General features: G+C 43.6%; 1 protein-coding gene across 1 annotated transcript in view; it reads left to right on the top strand.

The window, feature by feature from the left end:
• The window catches only part of ttc29 (tetratricopeptide repeat domain 29), a 570,038-nt gene that overhangs the window by 304,398 nt on the left and 237,891 nt on the right, over nt 1–27,749 (top strand). The window contains exon 8 of the mRNA XM_080193148.1: nt 10,172–10,263. Coding sequence (XP_080049274.1) covers nt 10,172–10,263 — 92 coding nt within the window. The remainder of the gene's footprint in view (nt 1–10,171; nt 10,264–27,749) is intronic.

Below are 27,749 nucleotides of genomic sequence, written 5' to 3' on the forward strand. Positions count from 1 at the left end.
TCCAACATTTGTTTGCAGTACACTTGCATGTGGAACTGCCGGAGTCTCTGCTTCCTCCTTCTTCTGCACCTGTCCCTCTGGGCGAATGGTGGCTATGTCCTGCCTCTGGTGGCCGTCTCCCTCTACTGTTCTGAGTGGTAAGGCCTTGGCCGTTATCTGCGCACAATTCATCCTCCTGCTCCCCCTTCTCCTCAGCTCCAGCAATCAAAAGAACAACAAGATCAATCAGTTGCATCGCAAAAGCCACCTCATCAATTTGAATGGGGGGGGGGGTGGATTTGGAGAAGGGGAGAGACAGATGGAGAGGTTAAGGAACTCTGCTTGCCCCTAGTCCAGCAACACACACTGCCCATACTACCCATCCCCCACAGCCCTTCAGCAACACAGCCCCTCCCCATCCTCCCCACAGTAACACACACCCAGGACCCATGCAGTAATGACCACCGACAGTGCTACTTGAAAAGTCCTGACGCTGCAGCACTGCCACTTCAAATGATTTCCAGCATATCCCTGACCTGCAAAAGTGCTGTGTGCACTTGGACCCAGCAGCATCCCTAGGATCTGAGGTCAGTGCTGAAACCTGGGTCAGGGCTGAAAATTGGACAGTGGACATCGTGATCAGCAGAAGCACCCTCTCATCCATCCCACACACTTGCAGACTCCTCCTGACCCAAAAGGCAACATGGCTGCCAAGAAACGACCCCCTGTGAGCATCAAGAAGGCACCTAACAGCAGGCATTACTTAGTCACTCACTCTCACTGATGGAGTGCCAGAATCCAACTTTTACAGAGGAGGTATTTTCCAGACCGATCCGCCTGGGGCATTTGAGGTGGTAAAGGCACACGGGTTTGTAAAATGGGGCATGTAGCTCACTAATTGCATTCAGGTGAATGCAAAATATTTAAATTGATGTCTTGCAAGTTTTGGGCGGGGTCTCAATCGTATCGATTTTTTTCCCTACATAAAGTGGGAACTGGCGAGAAAATGGGTGCAAATCGCACTCATCACTTCATGCCCCACTTTAGAATTTTTTTGCACCCGAAAACAGGCGCAATGCAGCAGTAAGATTCCGCCCTCTATCTCTTTCCTGTACTCCATCTTGTCATTGTTTGAGATCCGACTCACTACGGTGGTGTCATCAGCAAACTTCAACATCGAGTTGGAGGGGAATTTGGTGTATAAGGGTAAGGGGCTGAGGACACAGTCTTGTGGGGCACTGGAGTTGAGGATAATCATGGAGGAGGTGCTGTTGCCTATCCTTACTGATTGCGGTCTGTGTGTTAGGAAGTTCAGGATCCAGCTGCAAAGAGAGGAGGTGAACCCCAGGCCATAGAGTTTTGAGATGTGTTTCATAGGGATAACAGTATTAAAGTTTGAGTTGTAGTCAATAATACATAGGTGTCCTTGTTATCTAGGTGTTCCAAGGTTGAACACAGGGCCAGAGAGATGGCATCTGCTGTAGACCTGTTGCAGTGGTAGATGAACTGTATTGGATCCAGGTAATCTGGGCGGCCGGAATTGATTCGTGCCGTGATTATGAAGCTCTTCATAATGATGGATGTTAAAGCCACCAGACGATAGTCATTAAGACACGCTGCCTGGTTTTTCTTTAGTATCAGGACCATAGTCATCTTCTTGAAGCAGATAGGGACCTCAGATTGTTGTAAAGAGAGGTTGAAGATGTCTGTGAATATCCCCACCAGCTGATCCACGCAGGATCTGAGTGCTCGTCCGGGTACCCTGCCTGGACCAGTCACTTTCTGTGGGTTAGCTTTCAAGAAGATTGCTCTGACTTCAGCAATGATGACCTTGGACATAGGTCTATCTGAGGCTTCCAGGGTGAAGGGCACGCTCTTGCTGACCTCTTACTCAAAATGGGCATGTAATGCATTGAACTCATCAGGGAGGAGTGCATTAGTGCCGGTGATACTACACGCCTTCATCTTATAGCCTGTTATGTCTTGCAGACCTTGTCATGGTTAGTGGGAATCCATGTGGCTAGCCTGGAACTCTAGTTTGGTCTGGCACTGTCTTTTGACATCTTTAATAGATCTCCGTAGACCATATCTGGCTTTCTTGTATAGGTCAGGGTCACCTGACTTGAACGCCTCAGATCTGGACTTCAGCAAGCAGTGGATGTCCCTGTTCATCCATGGTTTCTGAAAAGGGCCTGGTGGTATCTTCTGTTGGAGAGTCAGTGCAGATTCAATGGGCTGAATGGCCTCCTTCTGCACTCTAGGATTCTATTATTTCTGTGTCCTTGAATACCCCTGCCAGTCGATCTGGGAAAAAGGTATTTTCCATACCTTGCCTTTAGAGCTCCAGCAACAGAGGCATTTACAAGACCAGAGACTCATCATCTGACTGAGATTCAGGAGATTCCTGGTTAGTGGTGGGGGGGGTGTAGATTCTTCCAAGTCCATTCTCCCCCCATCCTCCACCACCCCTCTCCCCCCAATCAGAGATCCACCTGAACCTGCCCCCCCTCCTCCGGCACCCGCCAGCGGAAGGCCAGGAGGGTGCTGCAGGCTGTCCAACGAGTGCAGCAAGAAGTCTCACAACACCAGTCCAACAGGACTTTAACCTGGTGTTGTGAGACTTCTTACTGTGTTCACCCCAGTCCAATGCCAGCATCACATCAATGAGTGCAGGTCAGAAGGATGGTGGAGGGAGAGCAGCAGTCACGTTAGGTTGGGGGTGTGCTCTGCCGAGGAGGGGCTTGCCTCCCAGGGGGGGTTGATCGCGGGGAGGGGAAGCTGCCTCCTGGGGGGGTGGATCACGGGGGAGGATGTGCTCTGCCGAGGGGGTCCTGCCTCCCAGCGGGTTCGGATCGCGGAGGGGGTGGGTCTGCTGGGGTGGTTAGCGGGGGGGGTCTGCGAAGAGCGTTCGCGGAGGATGGACTTCGGAGGTTCTCCTGCAGAATAGGAATCCGCTTCAGATTTTTATTCTGCAGGTTGGTAACAGCGCGGACCCGGAATGGATCCGAAGACGATAAAATGGGATTTGGCGGTAGAGTTGGGCGCATGGTTCATTAAGTCGATTTAAATGCATGCTAATGCATTTAAATTGTCGGGCCGCCCGATCGGTTGTCGGTAAAGGCGTGATCTGGTCGGTTTCGGGTGCAGATCACGTTACAGGCCCGATGACCGAATTTACTGCGATTTCGCACCCGAAAACAGGCACGAATTTTTAGTAAAATCGGGACCAATATGTCACATGATTGGACTCATAGGCCCTGATTTCACTGGCACGCCTTCCCAAAATGGGGCAGGCGAGGCTCGCAGAGTAGCATTCCCTGTTGGCCTCGGCCACGATCTTACAGGTCTCAAGTGGGTATGCCGGTAAAATTCCGGCCTTAAAGTGACCTGGGCTCACAATGTTATCAGAAACTCCTGAATGCTGCAGCCTTGACAAATCATCTGTCCTGCTATCTTTATTGTGTTTTATAATCACTTTTTAATGTTGCTTTTTTATATATTTTGTACATTACCACCAATTTGTGTATTATTTTAAATCTTACAGATTGAATGGAACTTCCCCATTTACTGGATGCTCATCAAATAGCTAACTCCTGCCTGTCGAATCGTAGAAACCCTACAGTGCAGAAGGAAGCCATACGGCCCATCGTGTTTGCATTGACTGTCTAGTAGAAGATCCACCTAGGCTGTTTCCCGTAACCCCATGTACTTATCCTGCTAATTCCCCTAACTACACATCTTGGGACACTAAGGCACAATTTAGTTTGGCCAATGCTAAATTAACCTAACCTTCACATCTTTAGACTGTGAGACGAAACCAGAACACCCAGAGGAAATCCACACAGACACGGGGAGAACATGCAAATTCCACACAGACAGTCATGCTAGGTCCCTGGTGTTGTGAGGCAGTACTGCACTGTGTCACCATTCTGCCCTGTAACAGAGTAAGAACCGATTCCTCTCACATGAAGACAAAGAAACAGTGCTGAGTTTCATAGCTTAAGGAATCAATGCATCAGGCTGGTTTGTTGCAAGATCAGGTGCTCCTTTCTTCCACATGGTGCCACATGTTCTGTTCCATATAACTTTCTCCAAAAGTTGCCAAAACCCAGTGCTCTTTGAATTGTTATTTTGGGAGTACCATGATCAATCAGACACTCTTCTGACTAACACCTCCCACACAAAACACACAAATAGTATCCCCCATAGGTAGCACCCACTTTCAGCATTGGGATGCTCTCCTACCTTTTGGAAAAAGCTCAATCAACCTTTTGTGCCACTACAGCCAAGTCCTACAGATGATCCCTACTGACAGCTACTGACCTCCTTTGCCATCTCCATCCAGCCTTGCTTGGTCAAATGGGAATGTCTCCTCTTCCCATCCCATGTAAGGAGACATTCCTATTGCTTAGTCAAAGCTTGGAGGAGAACACACAGGGCACATATAAGACAGCAATGCCCATTCAAGTGGCTCTGCCATTTGTTTAGGTATTGTATTGTCCCAGTCTGCACTGGTTGTTGAAGAAGTGGGCACAGTTAATAGTCATGGTGAATACTTGAGGAACGGCACAGTGGCACAATGGTTAGCACTGCTGCCTCACAGCACCAGGGACCCCGGTTTGATTCCTGGCTTGGGTCACTGTTTGGGGGAGTTTGCATGTTCTCCCTGTGTCTGCATGGGTTTCCTCTGAGTGCTCCGGTTTCCTCTCATAGTCTGAAAGATGTGCTGATTAGGTGCATTGGCCTTGCTAAATTCTCCCTTCATGTACCTGAACAGGCGCCGGAGTGTGGCAACTAGGGGATTTTCACAGTAACTTCATTGCAGTGTTAATGTAAGCCTACTTATGACTAATAATAACTTTTACTTTTTAGGAGGACTTGGGCTCTCAATAATTATGGTTGCTCATTTCTGAAGCAGATTGTCACAATATATCGTAATGCCCTACCCTATTGACACAAATCCTCCATTGGTCTGTTGCACACTGCTGTCAGCCCTCCAACCTACCCAATCACTGGTGCTCCCTTTTTAGCATGTACATCACTCACTGCCTTACATCCACCTTGGGCCTCTGATTTGCCAGCAATCCCAATTTTCCAGTTGACCACTGAGAGCATAATCGCTATAGAACCATGGAATGGGGCAGGACCATATGCTTCCACTGAGGTCACCACCCTACTGAGCATAAAATTCCCCAATTCTTTCTCTATTGGCTGAGAAGGGTCAGCTTTCTCAGCATTTGAAATTAAAGAAAGCAACACGGACTAGCTTAAAGTCCCTCTCACAAATGAAGACTTTAAGGAAGTTTGTGCCCACTGTGACTAGTCAGACCTATCTATGACTTGCAGATTCTCCCATGGTAGGTGCAAATGAAGTTGCAGTTGCTGCTGGAGGTAATTTGATCTTTCTTTCTCCTCCTCTTCCATGCTGGTTTTTTGTGCAGTCTAAAATTTGTCTCTAACACTCCCAATGTAAGTCTCCAGACACCATGAACTTGGGCCTGCGCTTCCCACTCATGATTGGCAATGTGGCACACAGATAGGGGCTTCTTCAGATAGTCCTAAAGTGTTTGTGTGGGGCCCCGCTGTTCTGTTTGCTCTTCGTACAACAAGATTTTGAGCAACATAGCGAGGCATCTTGAGGGAAACTGCTTGATAGAGCAGACGCAGCACGGTTTCGTTAAAGGGAAGTCGTGTCTGACAAATTTACTGGAGTTCTATGAGGATGTGTCTAGGGCGGTGGATAGAGGAGAGCTGGTGGATGTGGTCTTTCTTGATTTTCAGAAGGCGTTTGACAAGGTACCTCACAAGAGGTTATTGCAGAAGGTCAGGGGACATGGAGTTGGGGGTAGGGTATTAGCGTGGATAGAGGATTGGTTGTCAAATAGGAAGCAGAGAGTGGGGGTCAGTGGGTGCTATTCGGATTGGCGGATGGTGACTAGTGGAGTGCCCCAGGGGTCGGTGCTGGGGCCTCAGCTATTTACCATTTATATAGATGATCTGGAGGAGGGAACCGAGTGTAGGGTGTCGAAATTTGCTGATGACACCAAGATTGGTGGAACGGCAAGTTGTGCAGAGGGTGTGGAGAGTCTACAGAAGGATCTAGATAGGCTGGGCGAATGGGCCAGGAAATGGCAAATGGAATTTAATGTTGGCAAGTGTGAGGTGGTCCACTTTGGTAGGAATAATGGTAGGAAGGATTATTACTTACGTGGCGAAAAACTGCAGCAGGCGACGGTGCAGAGGGACCTCGGGGTCCTTGTGCATGAGTCGCAAAAACCCAGCTTGCAGGTGCAGCAGGTGGTCAGGAAGGCGAATGGGATGCTGGCCTTCATAGCGAGGGCGATTGAATATAAAAGTAGGGAGGTCTTGCTGCGGCTGTATAGGGCATTGGTGAGGCCGCAGCTGGAGTACTGTGTGCAGTTTTGGGCGCCGTACTTACGCAAGGATATTTTGGCCTTGGAGGGAGGTTTACTAGGCTGATGCCGGAGTTGAGGGGGTTGGGCTATGAGGAGAGGCTGAATAAATTAGGCTTGTACTCGTTAGAGTTTAGAAGAATGAGGGGAGATCTCATTGAGACGTATAAGATGATGAATGGGATGGATAGGATAGAGGTGGAGAGACTCTTCCCGCTCAGAAAGGATAGTAGAACTAGGGGGCACAGCCTCAAGATAAAGGGGGGGGGCGGTTTAGAACAGAGTTGAGGAGGAACTTCTTCACTCAAAGGGTGGTGAATCTCTGGAATTCTCTGCCCGTTGAAGTGGTGGAGGCTACCTCACTAAATATTTTTAAGACGCAGGTTGATGGGTTTTTGATAAGAGAGGGGATTAAGGGTTATGGGGAGAGAGCGGGAATGTGGAACTGAGTCACAACAGATCAGCCATGATCTTATTGAATGGCGGGGCAGGCTCGAAGGGCTAGATGGCCTACTCCTGCTCCTATTTCTTATGTTCTTATGCTTTTGTCTATCCATGCAACATGGCCCATCCAATAGAGTTGACTTCACAGAATGATGGCCTTGATGTTAATGATGTTAGCTGTTGCCAGGATCCATGACTCAGTGTCTTACAGGAATACGGTGAAGACTATGGTTTTATACATGTTGAGCTTGGTCTGTGTCCTGATATTGTGGTTGCTCCATATTCACTTGTAAAGTATGCCAAAGGCTTAGGTTTTGAAAGCCACATCCTTATCTATGGCGGCATCAAAAGAGATGAGGCTCCCCAAATATGCAAATTGTTTGACAACATTCAACTTGGTTCCCTTGATGACAATATTTGATGGTCCATAATCTTCTTGTGGTACAGCTTGCGGTATGAAGAAGGTAATTAGAGATGGGCAATAAATTCTGCCCTAGCCAGTGATGCCCGTATCTTATGAACAAATACATTTTAAAAAGGAGCAGAGAGAGAAATACAACATGTCAAGCAGAGTGGCGTGAGCAAGAAGCCAGAAGAGGCACAGAGAATTAATATAAAGAAGATGAGTACTTGACTATTTCAATCTGCTGCTGGCCAAGCCTAGAGGTTATGAGATGTAGAGGAGAGTTCCAGCAGCAGTTAAGTTGAGGGAAGAGTGGGATCAAGTGATTTTACAGAGGTGGAAATGGAGGTCTTGATGGTATAAAATGGGGTTAGATCTTCATCTAATGTAACACTAATATGATGAACAGTCTGGCTTAGCGTATGACAGGAAGAGAAGCCATTGCAGCTGATTAGCTGAGTACAACTGAATAACTAATAATGGAATAAGGTGAATGAAATACCATCCAGCTGGAAGTCAGTAGAGACATGAAGAAAGATGGTGAGATCAGTTGTATCAGAGGCTGCAGACAGGAAAAGATGAGAGTTTACCATGGTCACAGTCACATGATATAATTTGTGACTTTGAGAACCATTTTAGTACTAAGAAGAGGCAGAACCCTAACTAGTAGGATTAAAGCATGGAATCCCAGGAAAGAAGGGCATGAATTTGGGAGCATATTAAAGGATTCTCAATATTAAAGGTGTGTTGGAGATGCGGATAATAGTTACATAGGCTTGAGGGCGTCAAAAGATTTTTTTTAGGAGGGAGTGATGGAGGAGGATGATTTGAAAGGAGGACTGTAGCTAACATGGAAGCGGGGTGGCGGGGGGAACATGTCAAGAAGAAAAGCAAACTGATCAGCAATTGAGTGGTAATAAGGTCAAGAGAGAATGAGAGGTGGGCCTTCTTGACAAGATGAGCTTGGAGATGACATGCAGAGGTGGGGAAACTAGAGAAAGATGCCAGTTCAGGGCTAGGGCTGGGAAAGCTTTTGTTAAAGTTTGATCTGATGGACTAGGAAGAGAGGGAAGCAACAGAGACAGCTGAGCAGATGGTCTCAACCTCTGGGACAAATCCATCAGCTCTTCACAACTGGCGAAGGTGGGAGAGATGGGAGTATGGTTTAAGAAGATGGTTTGCAACAGAAAAGAAACTTGTGGTTATAATGATATTCTGGAATAATCTTGGAATGGAGAGCTGGACCTGATAATATAGAAAGGAAGGAAACATGAGGGAACACCTTCAACATCAGTAGTGGCTATGACCACTATGTGGTCCTTCCCGTTTTAGCCCAGATTCTCTCTTTGAGCAGGAAGATGGTGTGCATGGCAGTTCTTCCTCCACCAATGGTAACCTGATGCCACATATTGTGTGCACTCTTCTCCAGTGAGAAAGAGGAGTTTGTGTTTGTGATAATCATGTAAGTTGTTTGGACAATGTGGCTGTCATGGCGGAATAGTTGTCACTACATGACAGTAGTTGCTATTTGGAGTTTCACATTCTCCCTGTGCCTGTGTGTTTCCTCCTACTGCTCTGGTTTCCTCCCACTGTCCAAAGATGTGCGGGTTAGGTGGATTGACCATGATAAATGTCCTCCTTCTGTCAGGGGACTAGCTAGGGTAAATGGATGGGATTGTGGGGTTGGGGCCTGGGTGGGATTGTGATCAGTGCAGATTTGATTGGCCGAGTAGCCTCCTTCTTCCCTGTATGATTCTACAACATTTGTGTTGTGTTGTAGCTAAGTGAGGTAGGTTGTGAGTGAATATGTGAATATAAAGAAAAGGAGGTTAAATGAAGTGTGATGCTGTGATTGCAAGGTAGATAGTGTGAGTATGATAAATACAAAGACTGTGTGTGGTGCAGCTTTGATTAAAAAACAGTATTGTATCAATCATATTTTAACAATTCTGTCAGATCATTGATACTTTTCACATTCATAGGGTAAGACTTCTTGCATTGACCTATTCTTCAATCTCTTCCCATTATCTCTTGAATAGATGGCTGAAGGGATCGGGGAAAGGAACACTCTCTCCATTATCTGCACCAAAGCTTCCAGAACAGTCTGAGAGGCCTTTGGTACCTATTCACTCCCTACATCTGTTGTTTCTTTCTCCATCTACTCTACAATGTTTGCAGCCAGAATACACCACTCCTTTAAGAAGTGCTGTTTACCTTTAAATAGTGCCATGAACTCTCAATATCACATTTCCACCCTCCTCCCAAATAGGTATGAAACCAATGGGTAATATGGGTGGCACTGGTATCAAGTATAAATTATTATAATTAGTGAAAAGCACAGATATTCTTTGGTCAGGTGTCATATTGCTCATCCTCTGGTTATAAGTCTATGTGTAGGATTCATTAATATTCAGTAATACAATCAACGCTAACATGTTTGTCATTTTATTACTGTAATCTTGTTGTTTCTTTCAATGTCATGTATATGAACTGCAAAATAACTAAACTATCTCAAGGAGAAAATCATTTAACTGAACCTGTTGGCTGTAAAAAGAAATTTTATTAAACAGAGTCCTGTAAAGTTTTCTTGCTATATCTTAAATTACATCATCCTTAACTAGCAATAATCTTTATGACACAATGAAGGAAGCATTGAAAGCTTTGAATAAAGAATGATTCGTTGAATCATTGTGGATCTGAAATATATGTTAGTTAATTGAATTGGCAATTTGTTATAATTTTATTAATCAGTATCAGAGATTTACTTTAAACATATGTTATTCTTGTTCAATATAATTTTTTGATATATATGTAATATTTATGGACCCAAAAAAAGTGAAAAATATAATATACTCAAAACTAATTAGTTATTTTTGCTGTTTGTTTTTTTGCTGTCTTATGCACAATTTCTATCTCTTCCTCTCTTGTTTAGTACTTGCAAATGTATTTGGAACTGTCCAATTCCATGGATGATGATATTGGCTTAGGCAAAACCTATGAAGCACTGGCTAAGGCCTTGATAAGGTAAGCTGTATTTTGTCACTGTGAATTCATTCAACTGTGAAAAACTAAATTGTTTGAGGTCTGTTGCCAAGCATTACAGCATACTTAAATGTGAAGCATTGCCCTTCTTGAATGACCCTTGCAGGAAAGTTATCCAGTTATTTCCTCGGCACATTTCAAAGACAGCATGAGGTTGGCAAATGTTCGATATTTTATAGTAGCAAACATCTAGTTGATAATTTAGTCCTGCCATTACATTTTATGATAAGGTTATAACCAAATGTTTCAAAGCCTTAGAATATTTTAGGTTTTGCTTTCAGTTTTAGAACTACTTATATTATTCCTTTAAAATTATTTTCCAGGGGCATAACATTCTGTCTGTTCATTTTTATTTTGGTCAGTCTGAGATGATTAAGTGTTTTCCCACTGGGAAAAAAGTGGTTTTTTTAGTTACAAATGTTTCTACAGTATTATAACTCAAACATTATACATACTGCATTTATATTAAATGTAATTCAACAGTCCAGTAAGCATCACAATTTATTAAATTAAACTGGTTCTTTCTGAGATGAAATTTTGGAAATGACCATAGAGAAAAAAAATTAATTGAAAGTGTTTACATTAATTCATGAAATGAAGAAAGTCGTTTAAATTTCCACCTGTCACCAGCCCCATTTTCTTCTTGCTAAAAGCTCCTTTCCTTAAACTTGGTGGCACAATTGGTAACCCCCCTGAGTGACTGTTTTCATCTGTGCTATATTTGATTTCTCCACACTGAACAAATGATTAAGTTTTCATGCATTGGTTCAGCCAAAATCTGTGTTCAGTCAACCACATCCTTTATTGATTACTTCCACTGCAAACAGTAAGCTGTGTGTGATGTACATAATTGGACAGTTGTCAGGGGATGAGGGTGTTAAGAGTCCTGGTTCCCCAGCTGGAAATTGGAATCACCTTGATATACAAATAGTGTGTGCTAGCTTCTCTCAACCTTGAGACTAAGGAAGCCTGTTTTCTGAGAAAATAAATTAACTCTTTAAAGCCTCCAATAGAAGTTTCCTAAAGTACATGATATTTTTCTCAAATGAAATTTTAAAGTCATTGGAGAAGTTCTCCATGCCCCCAACATGCTGAGCCACGTTTATTATTATAGCATTAAGGTTTTTGTAAATTGCAGAAGAAACTGGATGAAGAATTGGCCCTGTGGAGTATGGACAATATGTGATATACATGTATATATTTGTATCCTATATAGATGTAATGTGAAAAGAAATTAGGATCCCTAGTTCATTCTGTGGGTGAGGATGATAGGTAATTTCCTCACTCATGAAATATAAAACAGCCAAAAACATGCTTAAAGGAATTGTTTTGCCTTAAAACTATTGAGTCTCCCAAAGCGCAATAAAAAATATTTCTTAAGCAAATATTTGCACGCTTCAACAGTTATATTGCAGTATTGATTTGTGTTCTCATTGCAAAGACATCATAGTGCCGCCTGCATTATCTTGGTGATTACTGTGAACAATGTTAATGTGTGAAAGCTTATGCACTCCTAGTAAGTTTAAACTTAAATGGTTAAAGAATCAGTTAAAATAACAGAAAGAGAAAAATTGATTTATGCTAAGCAATCATACAATTAGAATATACATTGTACTTTCCATGGTATTATTATCAGGTGTAACAAAGGCTGGGATCTTCCAATCTCATTCATCCTGTCACCACTGCCAGCGAGAATGGATAATTTGGCGCTCAGCCAGAACTCCATTTGTTGCAGCAGGACTGGAGAATTCTAGCCACAGGCAAGGTCAGAGAATTCCACCCAAAATATACCTTAAATATTATATGAAAGCTGGAATGTTCTGCTTTGGTGGAAACTGCATCTTCATTGGGGGAAAAATATCAGTTTGTCATAAGCATATACTCATAGCTTTGGCCAATATTTGGGTGGACTCACTGGCAAGCTAAGGGGGAAGAAATTAGCAATGATATGTACAGAAGCCTCAGCAGTATGAAAAGGAATAAAATAAACAAATTTTATATGCCCCCTCTGCAGCAAAAGCAATACTAGACATTAGAATATCTCCTCAAGTCTGCATCACCATTTAATTATATCATGACTGATCTGCACCTCAGTTCCATTTAACTGTTCTAGTTCCAAAGTTCATGGTACTAATATCCAACAGAAACCTTACTTTGTCTTAAAATTCCAATTATCCTAGCAACCATAGCCTTTGCTTTCTTCCAACTTCTGTGGGGAAAAGTGCTTTCTGCCTTTAACACTGTATGGCTCAGCTCTACTTTTAGGATTATGTCCCTTTTTTCACTCTCCTACTTGGAAAAATTTATTTGAATCTGAACTATCAAAAAATTCTATTATTTAAACATCTCAATCAGACTACTAGTATATCTCTTATACTGAAGATTATATAAACCAAGTTTCTGATACCTGTACCCATAATTTAATCCAATCAGCCTCAGTATCAGTCTGGTGAATCTCTGCACTATAACCCCACAATGGCCAATGTGTCCTTTCTCAGGTGCAATACTGAAAACAAAATACAATGTTCCAGATAGGGTCAGGCCAATTGAAGAGTAACTTGTTCAACTTTGGAATTGGGCTCCCTTGAAATAAAGGCCAACATTCCTTTAAGTTCTCTCTTATACCTGTCCACTAGCTTTGAAAGATCGTGCACTTGGGTTTTCAAATCTCTTTGCTTTTCCACATTACGGTTTTTTCAGCATTCTGGAAATAATCCAATTTATCTTTGTTAGTCCAAACATGGATGAATTCACACTTTCCTGCATTGTAAGAAGTCTCACAACACCAGGTTAAAGTCCAACAGATTTATTTAGAATCACAAGCTTTCGGAGCGCTACTTCTTCATTAGGTGAGTGGAATCCACCAACCCTCCATCTACCACCACTAGTGCCCCTCCCCGCCCCAGTTCCGTCTGACCTGACCTGACTTGTCACCACCACCTAACTCCCGAATCCACCAGCAAATGCCCTAACAACCACCCACCCCTCTGACTTCCACCACTCCTGACTAGCCCTCACTCTTGACCTGACAGGTCCTCACCATCCTACTAGCTCCCAACTTTCTTACTCATCCAATCTGACTAGATTAGCACATCTGATTTTCCCATGACCCCCAACACCCCTCACCCCTCTGATTCATCTTGACCCTGACTCACCCCACCTCCAACTTACTCACTTACACTCTCTCCATAGCTTTTCAAAGAAGTCTTAGGACAATTAAATTCTTTATTTACCAGAATATGGCACTGAAGCCATAGAAAAGGGACATGGCTTCTGCCCAGATTCCCTTCGCTGATGTCTCCAAGATTTCCTGTGCTTAGTCAGTTTGGAAGGGTCCTCCATCAGACGATTTCCCACTAAAATCAGAGGAAGTGAAGTGTATTCTTTTAAGATGTGATTGCACTAGAAAGGTACAGACGAGATTCACCAAGATGTTTTGGGCTGGAACATTTCAGTTATGAAAAGAGACTGGTTAGGCTGGTATTGGTTTCTTTAGAGCAGAGAAGGCTGTGGGGGGTGGCCCTCATTGAGGTGTATAAAATGATGAGGTGCATAGATATGGTAGAAAGGAAGAAACTTTCCTCTTAGGAGAGGGGTTAATAGCCAAGGAGCTAGATTTAAGGTAAGGAGCAGGGGATTTGAGGAAAATATTTTCACCCAGAGGGTGGTGGAAATATGGAACTCACTGCCTAAAAGGATATTAGAGGTGGGAACTCTCTCATTATTTAAGAGGCATGTAATTGTGCACTTGAAACACCAGAGAATACAAGGTTTTAGACCAAGTGCTGGAAAGTGGAATTAGAACAGAAAGGTGTTTTATGGCCGATATATACAATAGATTGAAGTGCTTCTTTCTGTGCTGTAAAGGAAGGAAATAGGGTTTGCAACCAGGAATTTAAGTTTTGGGTCATAATGAAATGAAAAGTTGAAGCCGTAGAACAAATCCCTGGGGAGCACCACATGTCACATCCCACCAGACACTATATCCTTTTTCTGTACTCTGTCTACCTCCCAACCAACTTTTAATTTAAGTCAAAAAGAGGAAGTCCTATATAAAAGCAGTACTTGGAAATTAAATTGTGTAAAAAGACATAAAGTTTGGAGTAGCAGGCTGGAAACCACCAAGTGAATTCAACGAGGTAGTGAATGAGGATCTGTGTCCTTTCCAAAGGAGACTGCAGAGAAGGCTGTCCATGACAGCAGAGATATGGACCCTAGAAGTTATGACTGCTTACTTTACTACATGAGAAGGATATTGTGACATTCACCTACACGCCTACCTATGTCTACCTGCATGAACTATGCCACGCACAACCTCTGTGACTTTATTTGTGACAACCTTAGACAATATTTTTCTTTGTTGCAACTATCAATGGAATATGTGTCAGTTTCACTAAAATCTGTCATAGATCCCAACCTAGGAAGAAATCAAAGAACATTCAGTGAATATTCTGCATGGGAACACAGACCACAGTTCCTGGTGGCAACTGGGAATATAATGAACAATACCCCTTCATCTCTTGGTGATTGGCATGTAAAGCTACTGTCTATCAAGGCTTTAAGAATCTTATGAGTACCAGTTTCAGAATCAACCTGGTGATGAATGGGAATAAATCCATGGCAACAGTTGGAACAGCACTACTGTGGAGGAGATCTTGTGACGCGTGATAGCGCCTCTTTCACTGGATCAGAAGCTTCGGGTTTGAGTCTAGTGCTAAGACTTGGCCACTGAAGGAGAGTTCAATGAGGTTCAATGGGCTGATAATCAGTTCAGAAGTCCTTCTGCCACTTCCTCCATTATTCCCCAAAGGATAAAAAAATCAGCATAGATGTAAAGATATGCAAATTGGTTTGCCATACATGTGGATGTCCACAACAATGTTTTGACTCTTAAATGTCCTCGGAAATGGCCTAGCAAGCCATTCAAGGCTCATTTGGGATGAGCAACAAATGCTGCTGTCACATGGCACATCTCTGATCTTTACTCTTAGAACATTTTAGGAGGAGGTGGTGCTATAGTGGTATTGTCACTGGACTCTTATCTAGACACCTAGGCTGGGAACCTGGATTCAAATCCCATCATGGGAGCTGGTGAAACTTGAATTCTGTAAAAATCTAGAATTAAAGATCTATTAATGACCATGAAACAATTGCCATAAAAGCCCATCTGGTTCACTAATGTCTTTTAGGGACTTCAACTTAGAACACAGAACACTACAGCACAAACAGGCCGTTCGGCCCACAAGTTGCACCAATCATATCCCTACCTATCAGGCCTATCTATAACCCTCAATCCCATTAAATCCCATGTACTCATCCAGAAGCCTCTTAAAAGACCCCAACGAGTTTGCCTCCACCACCACCGACAGCTGATTCCACTCACCACCCTCTGAGTGAAAAACTTACCCCTGACATCTCCTCTGTACCTACTCCCCAGCACCTTAAACCTGTGTCCTCTCGTAGTGACCATTTCAGCCCTGGGAAATAGCCACTGAGAATCCACCCTATCTATACCTCTCAACATCTTATAAACCTCTATCAGGTCGCCTCTCATCCTTCGTCTCTCCAGGGAGAAAAGGCCTAGCTCCCTCAATTTATCCTCATAAGGCATGCCACCCAATCCAGGCAACATCCTTGTAAATCTCCTCTGCACCCTTTCAATAGCTTCCACATCCTTCTTGTAGTGAGGCGACCAGAACTGCGCACAATACTCCAAGTGGGGTCTGACAAGGGTCTTATAAAGTTGCAGCATTATCTCCCGACTCCTAAACTCAATCCCTCGATTAATGAAGGCTAGTACACCATACGCCTTCTTGACCACATCCTGTACCTGCGAGGCCGATTTAAGAGTCCTATGGACCTGAACCCCAAGGTCCTTCTGATCCTCTACACTGCTAAGAGTCCCACCCTTGATATTATACTCTTTCATCCCATTGGACCTGCCAAAATGGACGACTACACGTTTATCCATGTTGAAGTCCATCTGCCACTTCTCCGCCCAGTCTTGCATCCTGTCTATGTCTCGCTGCAACTTCTGACATCCCTCCAGACTATCCACACAATAGCTACAACAGCAATGTCCTTTAGGGAAGGAAATCTGTCATCCTTACCTGGTTTTCCCTACATGCTTTGACTATTAAATGTCTTTGGAAATGGCCTAGAACGCCATTCAACTCAAGGCTAATTAGGGATGATCAACAAATGCTGATCCAGACAGTGATGCCCACATCCCATGAATGAATTTTTAATAAAACATGTTGTTACCATGTAGAAAATGGCAGTAAGCTGCTGTGCTGCAAAGTCCAGTGAACCATGGTTTGGATGGTGCTCCCATCAGGCGCAAGCTGACATGGGAGGAGGACCACCTCAGACCACAAACCTCAGATCCTAGTGGTGGAAAGAAATAATTAAAACTGGGAAATATGAGTCCTCACCTGAATTAGCACTCCATTTTAAAGAATACAAGACCAGTTCAACCAGTAACATTATTTGCCAGTTTTTACTGTTTTTTCCTTTCTGGGGTTGCACCTAAGAGAAGCAGTAAAATAGGAGCAATATAGTGAACAACAATATACCGAAATATTAATTTAGTTTGTGTTCATTTTAAAAGAAAATGTGTTGTTTAGCATGCTCTTATTCATGGAAGTTAAGGTCAGAATAAGGAAGGCTGCACTTACTTCACCATGACTTATTCAGCCATTACTGTCATGACCATATAGAGACAAAGAGGTCTGATGTAATGTCCGAGAAATGGTACTGCATTCTTACTCCAAGACAGGGAGAAGGGGATAGGCATTGGTGACATGTGTAGACTTTGTTACACAGAATGAAATACTTCAGCAATCATTCATGTTCTAATGCTTCTTCCAGCAATCACTGAGAATTAACTAGGTGACAACCATCGTAATGCCTGTAGCAAAGTAATTCTGCCTCCAAAGCAGATGGTCATGTTCCCAGGAATATCCATGTTCAGGTCTTTTAATAAGGTTACTATGTGCAGGGCACAGTTGGCTATCACAAAATAGGATACAGAAGCCATCTTTTAAGATTCCATGATTACTGGTAGAGACATATTCCTCGATATATTGTTGCTCTGTTCACTACTAATGAGCTCATTGTTCATGGGAGTAGGGGATAGGCCTTGTCGTCCACAAGCCATTAATCAACATGATTTTCTTTCTTGGAGGAATTCACTTATTCAGTGAATCGCAATTTTTTAATAAACATCTTCCCATCAATTACTCCACAGACATGAATTGCATAAATATTTCTGAGGGAAATGTGTGATAGAGAAATACAAGCACTTTAAATGCTAACTCACTTTCTTTCCCTCTAACCTCTTCTGCTGCTCTTCTATTCAATGGTAAGTCCATAGGCAATACAATACATGCTTCTAAGAAGCTTTTACCCTACATCTGGGGATTGAAAATCTCACACTTCCACAGACAGTGAAAAGAAAATGTACTTTAAAATTGTTCACAACTTCAATGGTCATTATTGAAACTTCAAACTCTTCATGCTTAAAACCTTATTTCTTACTCCATACTCAGTTGATCCTGGCAACAGAGACACAATATGACAAAGAAATTAGGCATGATTCCAAGGAAGTTCCTGTTGCACACCTTTTAATGAAGTCAATGGCAGGACCACAGAAATTGGGTAGCCACCTAACAGCTGTTTATTACTGGTGAGCAGCAGTTTACAATCAAGCCCCAGAGGCAGCTCACCAGTATCAGCCCTGTAGAGAATCTGATGTAGGGTGTAGAGAAGGCTAGCAATTGGGAAGTGTGGGTCAGCAGTGGTCTGTTAATTTCATGTAGAGCATAGCTGTTTCACCCGGCTACTCAATAAAGTAGGTAAAAAAGTATAATTTAACTTTAGAATGCCAGAATCTAACTGTCCCATTAAGGACTGCTGATTTGACTGATAATTGCCTGAAGAAAATGAGCAACAAAGGCAAAGGAACATTTGCAATTAAATTTGTTAAGGGGGACTGAAACAAGTGTTAGAACACACAATTGCATATGCAGTGGGTCAAATGCCTTTTCCAGCACTTGCCTTAGACTTCATTGGAGGAAACCTAACCAAGATGGCACTTCTTGACATGAAGTGAACACACATGCACACACACCCTATCCATCGTATTGGAATTTTATAGACAAAATATGGGTGTAGCATAATCCAAATTCTGGGGCTATATTTCTCATTAGAAAAATCAAGAGACGAAAGGAAGGGAGGAATTACTATCACTAAAGAAGTATTTGGAAATCTAATGAGACTAAAGGCTGACAAGTTTTCTGGACAAGTCTTTCCTGCCTCCTTCGATCTTAGAAGAAGTGACTGTGGAGATAGTAAAGATTGTTTTTAATCTTCTTTAGATTTTGGTTCAAATGAATTGGAAAACTGCAAATATAATGCCCTTAATTCAAGAAAGGAGGGAGGCAGAAAGCAGGAAACTATAAGCCAGTTATCCTACCATCTGTCATTGGGAAAATGCTGGAATCAATTACTAAGGATGTAGCAGCAGAATATTTAGAAAACCATAATGCCGTCAAACAAATTCAACATGGTATAATGAGAGGAAAACTATATTTGACAAATTTATTAGAGTTCTTTGAGATGTAGCAAACAGGGTGAAAAGGGGAGCTAATATATGTAATGTATTTAGATTGCCAAAAGGCATTTGATGACATGTCACATGAAAAGTTACTACACAAGCTAAAAGTTCATAGTTTTGGGGGTGATAGTGTGGATAGAGAATTGGCTAACAAACAAGAAACAGAAAGTTGGGTTCCCTTTTTGGCAGGTTTGAAGGCAGATACGCAAATAAAAGTGGCCTTCCCTTTACCTATCTGCCTGCCTGGTGATTGTGGTGGGAAATGGTAGGGGGGCATGAGTTGATACAAAGTTGTCTTATGGCTATAAAGGGCTATAGGGATGAATGAGGGGGGTGGTGCTGGGGTGGTCATGAGTTGCTATGAGTTTGCAAACTTAGTATTGCGGCTATGAAGAGCCATGTAGATGAGTGGGGTGACCATGGGTTGAATTTCAATAAGTTGGCCTAGGGAGGGAGCAGGGAAAAGGCATAGCATGAGTTGGTATGGCTGGGGCATGGGGAGTGTGTGGGAATTGAGGGCTTGTAATGATTATTCTTTATTTTTATTGTTTTTAATGTCAATTTATTACTGTCGCAAGTAGGCTTACACCAACACTGCAAGGAAGTTATTGTGAAAATCCCCTACACTGAGGGAGAATTTAGCATGGCAAATGCACTAACCAGCACATCTTTTGGATTGTGGGAGGAAACTGGAGCACCCGGAGGAAACCCACGCAGACACAGAAGAACGTGCAGACTCTGCACAGTCATCTGAACCAGGAATCGACCCCAAGTCCCAGGTGCTGTAAGACAGCAGTGCTAACCACTGTGTTGCCCACTGGGACAAAGGGTAGAATTTTCTGGCCGCTCTTGCCCTAAGACAGGAAAATTCCACCCAAAGTCTCAGAGCACCAGGCCAGCCTTTAAAACAGCATCCACTTCACATCCAACAATTCTTACGGCTGACTCCAAACTCTTTCTTGGGTCAGCAAGTTGGATTCCTGTTAGCACCCATGCCCCCTACACCCCTGGAAAATCTGAAGATTCAAGACATTTTCTCCAGAGTCAAGTTTGTGGCGTCAGGAATTTTCCTGACTCTGTGGCTGTGACTCTCCCATTGTGACCCGCAACTTTTCTGTCAGGTGGCCTTGAACAGGAATTTGCGCGTGCACTGGAAATGCATGCGCATCTCCTGGAGCTGGCGAACAGTTGCCGGCCAGACCACGCTGGAAACTGGCAGGAAGGCAGGTGAATTATTTAAATCTTTTCTGCGTGTATTTTAAATATGTATATTTGTTTATTATCGGAATCTTTCAGGTCCTGATTGAATCTCCTACCCTGCCAGGGGTACTTCATTCCGGCAGGGTTCAGACCAGCTTCCCATATTTGGGGAATAAGCAGGAGACCCTACCAGAATGGGCAATGGGGTAGGGTGGCAAAGGGGGTGCCTCCTGGGCATGGGCACTCTCTCAGTGCCAGTCTGTGCACCCTGACACTGCCTAGGGTAAAGTGCCCATGCCCAGGGGGCATCTTGGCCCTGCCCACTAGGCATCAGGCAGTGCCAAGGGGGCAGGCCTCATGGTGGGTGGAGCCTAGGTGTGATTGGTGGAGTTGGGAGGTCCTGCTGCCACTCTACATTGGAATTGGTCTGGGATGGGGGGAGGGCAGTGATTGGGGTGGGCTGGGGGGGGGATGGTCTGCTGGGGGGGTCTGCCTCCAGGGGAGTCTAACCCCGGAAGAGTCAGCGAGAGGGTCTGCCAGGGTGAGGGAGGTGGGGGAATCGCCAATGCTGGGGCGTTGGGGCCTAGACATCGAGGTGCTCTGGGGCAGAGGGGGTTGGGGGCAGCCCAGGAGTTGCTGTGGAGGTCGTGATCGGACCGGGAGGGGGGGGGTGGCGGTGGCAGGGCTGGAGGGATAGCATTGTGGGAGTCCAGGCTGGCCAACGATCGGGCTGGCTAGCAAACAGGAGGTTGGCAGTTTGGGGCCACTGCACATGCGCAGAGCTCCAGAACTGTCAAACTCTGGTGCGAATAGGCCTCACACCCCAGGTTTTTAATGAGATTCCTGACTGGGACTTCTTTGGTGCACAGAGTGTGAAGATTCAGCTGAGAAGCTGAACCGACAGAACAGTCGGGATTTAGTTTTCCCATGAATTCAGTACTTATGGGAGAATCGCAGGCTGTGTTTCCCCAACTCAGGAGTGAAAATTCAACCCAAAGAATCCAGCAAGTGTTAGCCCACGGTGAAATTGATAGGTTAGGAGGGTAGAACTATGACATATTGAGTATAACGTTGGAAAATGTGTTCTTATCTACTTTAATAAGAAGAATAGAAAAGCAAAATATTAGTCCAGTTTCTCATCCTTGTGTCAGGTTCATTGAGTTGGGAGATTTCCCTTCTCAGTAAACCAGCCTTGAAAAAGGGCTGCCCACAAGGTCAAATTTTCAGCTGGGGTGTGGACTGAAATAGGAGTCAGATGTGTGACCCAGTACAATTGTGGAGGCTGTCGGGTACAAAAGAGTTGGATGCAAGGACTATCTCTCTGTTCATGGACTATGTTTAAATAAATAAATAATAGAATATAAAACATCCCCCCATCCCACAGAATCCTATCCTGTGCTCACCTCCAAGCCAACTCACGCGCAGCAGTTCCTTGACAGCTTTGACACTTCCTAGACAGCTTTTTCAACTTTGTCACATCCTGGACAGCTTTGGCACAGGCAAACAAATGAAGCTGAGGAACTGAGTGCATATCTGAGAGTTTGGTGAGCGGGGTGTTTGAAGTGTTGTGCTTGTAAAACCTAATATGGTCTGTAATTGGCGGTAACTGGAAAGTACTGTGTAATTAGATGAAGTTGACTAGTTTACTTCTTTATTCATGACACACAAATACACTCTGCTAAGAAAGTTGAGAATTAGCTAACTGATTGAATCTAGTTTCTCTAGCCCCAGTTCACTTTACTTAAGAGTTTGGTGAGTGAAGGAGTTCAAAGAACAAAGAACAACCCAGCACGGGAAACAGGCCCTTCGGCCCAACGAGCCCGCGCCGCCACATCCTCCTACACCTACCCTGCCCTGCGTGTCTGCAAGTGGAACCCCTAACTTAGCCAGATTCAGGGGAGAATAGTGTCAATTTGGTAAACCAGTCAGCCTAAGAGCACATCTTTGGGGTGTGGGAGGAAACCGGAGCGCCCGGAGGAAACCCACGCAACCGCAGGGAGAATGCGCAAACTCCCACAGACACAGGCCCAAATCCATGTATCTGCACAGCTAGCAGTGCTAGTCACTGAGCTGTTGCGGCATTCAATGAGGAGCTGATCCTTTCTTCTGCATTTTCTACATATTTCACCCTGTAGAAATTGGTTCTCATTCTACTCCAGTGAAAGGAGCTAGCTTTTTAGTAATTATCTGGTAAGTGATTAACGACTATTCCAGTTCTGAGGTTTGAAATAGTATACAAGCTGGTGGTAAAGTTAACAATATATATAATAAAGCAACATAAAAACTAAATAATATAACTAATTAATTGAGGCATTTTTGAGGATGACAGGACAGGGAGAGCTCCGGGATGCCAGTGTGATCCAGGACAGACATGTCTGCAGTAAATGTTTGTGGCTGGAGGAGTTTCTGCTCAGTCATTGAGCTGGAGACTGAGTTGTAAACACTGACACGTGAGGAAGGAAGAGAGTTACCTTGTTCAGCTTTGGTTTGACTTTCAGAAGTTGGACTCTCAACTTGTAAAGGTGTATCTATGTTTATTATTTCTTCAGCTGCCACAGGAACATTACTTGGCCCTTCCTCAGGTTAACTTGCTTCTATTCTTTTTCACTCAAGCAACATTACTGCAGGCATAATCAGAGCAGACTATTCCACTGGTTCTCTATGTAACTCCCTTCTTCTCAAGTGATCAAATGCTTTTTCAGGATTTTATCTTGAACTTCCACCTCATATAATACTGGGTCTGTTCTGACCATGACAACAACTTGGACCAGTCCCAAAATTGTTTACATATATTAGATCTTCCATTTTGAATCCCTTGCAATCCTAGTTAGCATGATTTTTCTTTCGAACAATTTGCATTGTTTCCACTTTCCCTGCCAATTTGAAAATTCCAGGTCCAACCTGGTCATCAAACGCCCATGGACAGTACTTTTTTCTTCACCTGGCATTAGTCCTGCTTAACCATGCTCTGTATGTCTGCATCTATCCCCCATGCCGCCAAATGAAGCTGCAAGCTTCATCTTGGACACACTGGGTAGGCACTGTAAAATTCCTCAGGTAACAACTTGCTGCCAGGCATGACAATGCCACCCTTGTTCCCCACCGAAGGATTCCAGCACATGGCTTAGTTTATCCTTCCTTGTTTGAAAAGATTTTATCTGTTCAGACATTCTATCGTAACACAAACCATGTGTTTTACCTTGGATTATATTGGATCTCTTTGAGTCCAGTATTTCACTTGCTGCATGGATATGGGTAATGTATTGAGAAAATTCAAGGCTAAGATCATTTCTTGTGGCACTGCTGGGGACATCATATTTCCCAGCAACAGGAGAAGACTCAAGGCATCTACATTTGATATATGTGTCTATGATCAGTGTTGGAAAGCATATTCATAGGCAGCCAACAATAAAGTCCAAAACTGTATCCTTGAAGACACTGTTAGAGGGATTGCATTATCTTCTCTAAACAGTCCTAGTAAAAGGTTATGATCAGTGATTATAGTAAAATGCTGCCTATAAACATATTGGTAGAATTTTTTTATCTCGAATTTGATGACCAAACCTTCTTTCTCAATCTGTGAGTATGTCTCCTCTGCATCAGTTAATGTTCTTGAAGCATAGCCAATGGTCCTTTGGACCGGTCATTCATTTTATGTGACAAAACAGCTACAATTCCAAAGGAGATGCATCACAAGTGAGTATGCTTTCTTTAGAAGGAATTAAGTGGATTAAAAGTTAGATTGATTACTGAATTTGCTTCATTTGTTTGAAGGTTTCTTCTTGCTGCATCTTCCAGTACCATCTTCAGTGTTTTTTTAGTAATACATTTAGAGATGCCGATGCCATTGACACATTTGGAATGAATCTCCTTTAATAATTTACCATTCTAAGGAAGGTCTTCAGCTCATATGTATTCTTCAGGATTGGTGCTTCTTTAATGGTCCTATCTTCCATAGGAAACAATCCTCCATCCTTAAGCCCCAATAAATCACCTAATTTTCCTGAAAAGTACTCTTCTCTCTCTTTAGTCTTACTCCCACTGTCTGGAAACTTCTTAAAACTCTCCAACTTAGTTAGGTACTCCTCTTCTGTGGCTCCCATGATTAGCACATCATCAAAATAAATGACTACTTAAGGCAAGTCTTGCAATAGGCTTTCCATTGTTCTCTGAAAAATTGGACAAGCAGAACAGACTCGAAATGGCAACCTGATACCCTAGTACACGCCGTTATGTGTGCTAATAATGATGAATTTCCTTGAAGTGTCATCCAATTCCAGCTGCTGGTACGCATGAATCATGTATAATTTGGTTTATGTTAGACTCCCTTGCCAACTTTGCATAGAAGTCCTCTATTTTAGGTATACGGTGCCTAACTAATTTCACATTTCCAGTTCACTGTTACTTCATAGTCACTGCATAGTTGTACAGTCTTATCAGGTTTAATTACTGGCATAATGGGAGCTGCCCACTCCTCAAATTGCGCAAGATTTATGACAACCGAATCTTCTAGTCGTTTAAGTTCAGTCTCCACATTCTCATGCAATGAACAAGATGCAGCTTCCAGATCCACATGAATTTTGGCTTTCAAGCCTCCGACTTTGCCCAACTCATCCTGAAATACCACCTGGTACCTTCTGAGGATTTCATGTAGGCCCTTTCATTATTTTTAAAAATTTTTAGCCAATTCAGTTCAATTTCCTGACGTCAATCTCAACCCATTAAGTTTGGCCCTTGGCCCACAACTACAATTAAGGCAGTTGGATAGTAACCTACAGGGGTTGTTGTTGTTCCCAAGATCTATATAGCTTCATCAGACTGCAACATTTTTAATCTCAGCAGTTGGATGGACCCTTCCCTGTAGGTATCGTTAAGTTTGCTCTTCTACTATTGTGGCTGAGGTTCCTATGTCTACCTCCATTTAGAGTAGACAACCGTTGATATCTGTATTATTGATACGGGGGCTCACTTGCCTAACTTAATATTATTCATATATATTGGACCTCCTTCTTAATTATTCTCCATGCACTGGAGCTAGATCCTGCTAGCACTGAGCTAGCTTTGCTTGATCTTACATTTGTTTCTTACGTGACCCTTTTTGCCACAGGCACAACACATAGCTTCCTTCAACCTACACATCTCCTGGGGTGGTTTTCCCCAAAACAATCATACTCTTCACAAATCTCTTACACTTATGCACTCTGTCAGTCTCTGCAACTCTTTGCTTGTCAAATATTGCACCCTCATCTTTGGCACTTCTGCCACAGGCAGCTTCCCTCCAGACTTGATGGACCTCACCTTGAAGCTCCATTGCATCCTTTTCTCCACTTTCCATGGCAGGCAATTTCTAGCACCTTCATTGGGGCTATATCTGCCACTGTCAAAAGCTTTTTCAGTATGGCAGTTTTATTTACGCCACGCACTAGATGGTTTCTCAACATATCATTAAGGACAGATTCAATTCAGCTGTTTGTAACAGTTTACCACAAAAGCTATTCTGGCTTCCCCAAGGGTTTTTGCTGTTGAGTTGAACTTCTTTCACTGCCTAATTACTGAGGGCTTCAGGTAACAATGTTTTTACTACTTCTACAAGGTCTTCAAAGGTTTTAAAGTTTGGAGAAGTGAAGCTCCTTATTAAATTGTAGGTTTGGGTATCGCAAGCTGTCAAAAGTTATACCCTCTTACCGTCTTCTTCTCCTTCACCCCCTACCCACCCCCCCCCCGCCCCTCCCTGCCCCATTACATTTGCTTTGAAAAAATATAGCATGTGTAGAAACATAGAAAGATAGAAGGTAGGAGCAGGAGGAGGCCATCTGGCTCTTCAAGCCTGCTTCATCATTCATCACGATCATGGCTGACCATCCAACTAAACAACCTAATCCTGCTTTTTCCCAATAACTTTTGATCCCATTTGCCCCAAATGCTATATCCAGCCACTTCTTGAATATGTTCAATATTTTAGCATCAACCACTTCCTGTGGTAATGAATTCCACAGACTCACCACTCTTTGGGTGAAGAAATGTCGCCTCATCTCTGTCCTAAATGGTCTACCCTGAATCCTCAGACTGTGACCTCTAGTTTTGGATTCCCCCATCATTGGGACGATCCTCCCTACACCTACCCTGTCTAGTCCTGTTAGAATTTTGTAAGTCTATATGAGATTCCCCCTCATTTGTCTGAACTGTAGCAAAAACAATGCTAACCTGGTCAATCTCTCCTCATACATCAGTCCTCCCATCCCTAGAATCAGCCTGGTAAACCTTCCCTGCACTGCCTCGAGAGAAAGAACATCCTTCCTCAGAAAAGGAGACCAAAACTGCACACAATATGCAATGTATGGCCTCACCAAGGCCCTGTATAATTGCAACAACACATCCCTGCTCCTGCATTCAAAACCTCTCGCAATGGAGGCCTGCATTCCATTTGCCTTCTTTACCGCCTGCTGCATCTGCATGCAGTGACTGGTGCACAAGGACACTTAGATCCTATTGCACACTCCCCTCTCCCAAGTTACAGCCATTCATGTAGTAATCTGTTTTCTTGTTTTTGCTTCCAAAGTGAATAACCTCACATTTATCCGAATTATACTCATCTGCCATTGATTTGCCCACTCACCCATCCTGTCCGATTTGCCCACTCACCCATCCTGTCCAGATCATTCTGAAGGATCTCCACATCCTTGTCACAGTTCACTCTCCCACCCAACTTGGTACTATCTGCAAGCTTTGAGATGTTACATTTCGTTCCCTCATCCAAATCATTTATATACATATGTAGTGAATAGCTGAGGTCCTAACACCGATCTCTGGGCCCCCCACTGGTTACTGCCTGCCAGTTTGAAAAGCAAATTCATTCCATTAATTCCTACTCTATGTTTCCTTTCTGCCAATCAGTTTTCTGATTGATCCATCTCAATTTAATCTTGCGCCTTATCAAACGCTTTCTGAAAGTCCAAATGTACCACATCGACTGGCTCCCCCTTGTTGATTCTACTAGTTACATCTTCAAAGAATTCCAACAGATTTGTCAATCATGATTTCCCCTTCATAAATCCATGCTGACTCTGTTTGATCCTTCCACTGCTTTCTAAACAGCCTGCTATAAAGTCCTTGATAATGGATTTGAGAATTTTACCCACCAAAGAACAAAGAACAACCCAGCACGGGAAACAGGCCCTTCGGCCCAACGAGCCCGCGCCGCCGCATCACCCTACACCTATTCTACCCTGCATGTCTACGAATGGAACCCTACTCAGTCAGATTCAGGGAGGAAATAGTGTCAATTTGGTAAAAACCGATTAGCCTAAGAGCACATCTTTGGGGTGTGGGAGGAAACCGGAGCGCCCGGAGGAAACCCACGCAACCACAGGGAGAATGCGCAAACTCCCACAGACACAGGCCCAAATCCATGTGTCTGCACAGCCAGCAGTGCTAGTCACTGAGCTGTTGCGGCGCCCGTCTATCGGTCCAGGATCAAGCGCACACACACCGACATGAAGTACTAGGCCACTCCTGGACTTCCAAGAACAGCCCACGCACGACCCGCCGTGTGCATGCCCCTCGCTTGACACGAGGTGGACCTCCACCTGTGGAATAAAGACAAAAATATTAATCTTACAGCCTGCCTTTCCGGTGTCTCCCGAGGTTTAAC

The sequence above is a fragment of the Carcharhinus amblyrhynchos genome, chromosome 1 (genome assembly GCF_965287045.1).
Source record: "Carcharhinus amblyrhynchos chromosome 1, sCarAmb.v2.hapA, whole genome shotgun sequence".
Lineage (NCBI taxonomy): Eukaryota > Metazoa > Chordata > Chondrichthyes > Carcharhiniformes > Carcharhinidae > Carcharhinus > Carcharhinus amblyrhynchos.